The 4,358-nt window shown below is 35.9% G+C and overlaps 1 protein-coding gene across 2 annotated transcripts in view; it reads left to right on the top strand.

Moving 5' to 3' along the window:
- The first annotated feature begins 220 nt into the window (after nt 1-220).
- Nucleotides 221-4,358, top strand: part of pdcd5 (programmed cell death 5) — a 16,483-nt gene continuing 12,345 nt past the window's right edge. Inside the window, exon 1 of one of the 2 annotated variants that reach the window (XM_016231347.1) lies at nt 221-425. In XM_016231347.1, the coding sequence (XP_016086833.1) occupies nt 360-425 (66 nt within the window). In that variant the 5' untranslated portion in view covers nt 221-359. Of the gene's footprint in view, nt 426-1,847; nt 2,053-4,358 lie in introns of those variants that run through there. The other variant, XM_016231346.1, reaches the window with a different exon arrangement.

Below are 4,358 nucleotides of genomic sequence, written 5' to 3'. Positions count from 1 at the left end.
TATTTTGGATCTTTAGGAGACCACGGATTTAGTCTGGAGGAGCTGAACACGCAGCGCCAGGTGGAGCCTGGGGAGAAGAAATGGGATGGAGCATCGAATAATTATTTAAGTAGGAATATTTGTGTATATACGTGTGTAAGAACAGGAAAAGCAAAAACAAAGAAGAAATTGATTATAAATAAACCATGACTGCATAACAGCAAAAGTAGGCGGCGATATGCACACAGGATGTAACACGCCAAAAAACGGAAGAAGAAGAAGTAGTAGCGTCACTCGCTGTATCGCTCCATGCAGAAGCAGAACACACACAAGAATCGTGTCGTATTTTTCTCCGAAAGCTTGCTGTGTATTTAAAAATCATGGCTGATGAAGAATTGGAAGCCATTAGGCGGCAACGTATGGCAGAACTGCAGGCGAAACATGGGGTAAGAGAACCGGAGAAAGAAACGAGCAAAATATCATTATATCGCAATTTTTAGACGTATATTGAACTGTACATGTCAGGCCCTTAAGTATGAATAAAATCTATCCTCATCATTCGCGTTTATTGTTGTCTGGACCGCCCTAAAATCAATCTAAACGTATACAAACTGTGTTTAACTAGTGAGCCGAAAACAAACCTTAGCCACTGAGCTAACGTTAATCAAGTGTGAAATATTACGGGCTAATGTTTTGTGACATTAATGGACTGTAATGGGCTCCAGAGCTTCATAATGAACATGGTTCAGTTAGAAAGAGTTATTTTCATGATTGTAGTATATATTTAAGAGTAAACGGAACTGAAGCTAGCTGAAATGTTTATCCTAAAAATATATTAATATATAAATAAGTACGCAAAACTGCTGTTTCAGCAATGTTAAGTAACATGCTTGAGAAGCAATAACACTTTTCAAATATAATAATTTGTTAATAAAGTTAGTATGAAATATAGTATGAATATAGTATGAAGTTCTGTAGTGATTCCTAGTAAACACGGACAATTAACTCTCTGTTGAAAAGTTCTAATTTAAATAGAATAATGAGAATATAGTCGCAAACGGTGATTATCGGTGTCCAAGTTCTAACGGCTCGTGTAGAAGATGGTGTTTCTTTTACAGTCTAAAGCCCTATTCGGACGGTAATTGTTTCTCAGGGGGACGTAAGTGATTTTCACCATTTACAGGGGGTAGTTGGTGATTTTTTAAAATGCCGTCCGAATCCAGCATGTTTTTCTCTAACCACCCCCGTAAAAATCGTCGGCCGAATTACCTACTGTTTTATGACAAACACCAAGGTCGTGTGGTAATTTAATTGCCGTCCCCAAATCTCTGAGTTTACGAAAAGAAATCGATTCAAAATTCAGTGTTTAAACCCTTTTTTAACAGTCCCGAACACCGTAAGGTAACGTTGTACTTCGGTGTAATTTGCATACATATGTGACCCTGGACCACAAAACCAGTCATATGGGACAATTTTGTGAATATGTTGAAGAAAGAAAGGAATTAATATCATATTTAAACAAAAAAGGTAAATTAAAGGATTTGGAATACTTATTAGGATATGAGTTTAACAGAGATAGAGATAGAGAAGGATACAGGATATTAATAAAATACATATATACTGCTGGGTTAAGTGAAATGCTCTATTCTATTTTGGATCTTTAGGAGACCACGGATTTAGTCTGGAGGAGCTGAACACGCAGCGCCAGGTGGAGCCTGGGGAGAAGAAATGGGATGGAGCATCGAATAATTATTTAAGTAGGAATATTTGTGTATATACGTGTGTAAGAACAGGAAAAGCAAAAACAAAGAAGAAATTGATTATAAATAAACCATGACTGCATAACAGCAAAAGTAGGCGGCGATATGCACACAGGATGTAACACGCCAAAAAACGGAAGAAGAAGAAGTAGTAGCGTCACTCGCTGTATCGCTCCATGCAGAAGCAGAACACACACAAGAATCGTGTCGTATTTTTCTCCGAAAGCTTGCTGTGTATTTAAAAATCATGGCTGATGAAGAATTGGAAGCCATTAGGCGGCAACGTATGGCAGAACTGCAGGCGAAACATGGGGTAAGAGAACCGGAGAAAGAAACGAGCAAAATATCATTATATCGCAATTTTTAGACGTATATTGAACTGTACATGTCAGGCCCTTAAGTATGAATAAAATCTATCCTCATCATTCGCGTTTATTGTTGTCTGGACCGCCCTAAAATCAATCTAAACGTATACAAACTGTGTTTAACTAGTGAGCCGAAAACAAACCTTAGCCACTGAGCTAACGTTAATCAAGTGTGAAATATTACGGGCTAATGTTTTGTGACATTAATGGACTGTAATGGGCTCCAGAGCTTCATAATGAACATGGTTCAGTTAGAAAGAGTTATTTTCATGATTGTAGTATATATTTAAGAGTAAACGGAACTGAAGCTAGCTGAAATGTTTATCCTAAAAATATATTAATATATAAATAAGTACGCAAAACTGCTGTTTCAGCAATGTTAAGTAACATGCTTGAGAAGCAATAACACTTTTCAAATATAATAATTTGTTAATAAAGTTAGTATGAAATATAGTATGAATATAGTATGAAGTTCTGTAGTGATTCCTAGTAAACACGGACAACTAACACTATGTTGAAAAGTTCTAATTTGAATAGAATAATGAGAATATAGTCGCAAGCGGTGATTATCGGTGTCCAAGTTCTAACGGCTCGTGTAGAAGATGGTGTTTCTTTTACAGTCTAAAGCACTATTCGGACGGTAATTGTTTCTCAGGGGGACGTAAGTGATTTTCACCATTTACAGGGGGTAGTTGGTGATTTTTTTAAATGCCGTCCGAATCCAGCATGTTTTTCTCTAACCACCCCCGTAAAAATCGTCGGCCGAATTACCTACTGTTTTATGACAAACACCAAGGTCGTGTGGTAATTTAATTGCCGTCCCCAAATCTCTGAGTTTACGAAAAGAAATCGATTCAAAATTCAGTGTTTAAACCCTTTTTTAACAGTCCCGAACACCGTAAGGTAACGTTGTACTTCGGTGTAATTTGCATACATATGTGACCCTGGACCACAAAACCAGTCATATGGGACAATTTTGTGAAATTGATATTTGTACATCATATGAAAGCTGAATAAATAAGCTTTCCATTGAAGTATGGTTTGTTAGGATAGGGCAATATTTGACCGAGATACAACTGTTATAAAATCTGGAATCTGAGGGTGCAAAAAATAAAATATTGAGAAAATCGCCTTTAAAGTTGTCCAAATGAAGTTCTTAGCAATGCATATTACTAATCAAAAATTAAGTTTTGATATATTTATGGTAGGAAATTTACAAAATATCTTCATGGAACATGATTTTTACTTAATATCCTAATGATGTTTGGCATTGTAGCAAATTAGCTCAAAAGGGAAATGTATTTAAATAATTACAGTTAATTATGATTAATTACAATTATTTATATCAGCTGCCAGTAGTAACTGTAGCAGAATTAAATTGCCATCAACGAATCTGTTCGTCCAGCGAACATTCAATGTAAATTCATATAAATTCTAGTAAAGAAATATTTCTATTAATAATAATATAATATATATAATAATAATAAATAATATTTGAAGAGTGATGAACTCCAAAGATGTTCTGACTCGATGGTGTTTGGGAGTTTCTTCCCAGTGTAAAGTGAAAAAGAGCTAAGAGAGACATCAGCTGAGATCCTAGGATCTTTGGTGAATGCAAAGTCAAGGCCGGAGGCCTGGCGCAGACTTAGGGTGTCCCTAGAGGGGTGCTAGCTCACATCCTCATCTTCTCAGAATGTAACAGACTAGGGCTGTGCGATATGGACAAAAAAAACCTACCTATTGATTCTTTGATCCATTTTGCGATTTCGATTTTAATCATGATTTTGATACACACAGACATGCTTTACAGTCATAAATGCATTCAGTGTGAATTTGAAACATATTTCCAAAAGAAATCACTAGTTTAAAGTTTGTCGTTCGCGCATCTCCAGTGAAGCTGAACTCTCCTCCTGTCAGCATTCAATTCGCACGGACCGATCATCACACCAAGAACAAGCGATCATGCAGGATACACATACACACTTCACAAGATCTCACAACTGGACCCGACTAAGTTTGCAAGGTTTTTGAAATTGGATGTTTATTAGACATTCAAAGATTTGTTTAAATTATATAAATGCGTATTTGCTGAATGCTGATGGCAAACAAGAAAGTATTATAATGTTTGCCTTTCTATTACTAATAATATAAAAGCAGTCATTCTAAAACTTTGTGTACATTTTAATTCTTTTGTTTAACCATTCTATCTGATTATTAGACAGACTTCTATCCATATTTAGACAGAACTGTTAAA

The sequence above is a fragment of the Sinocyclocheilus grahami genome, unplaced genomic scaffold, assembly GCF_001515645.1.
Source record: "Sinocyclocheilus grahami isolate Dianchi unplaced genomic scaffold, SAMN03320097.WGS_v1.1 scaffold388.1, whole genome shotgun sequence".
NCBI lineage: Eukaryota > Metazoa > Chordata > Actinopteri > Cypriniformes > Cyprinidae > Sinocyclocheilus > Sinocyclocheilus grahami.
The sequence above is the reverse complement of the archived record's forward strand: the minus strand, read 5'-3'. Positions and strand labels throughout refer to the sequence as shown.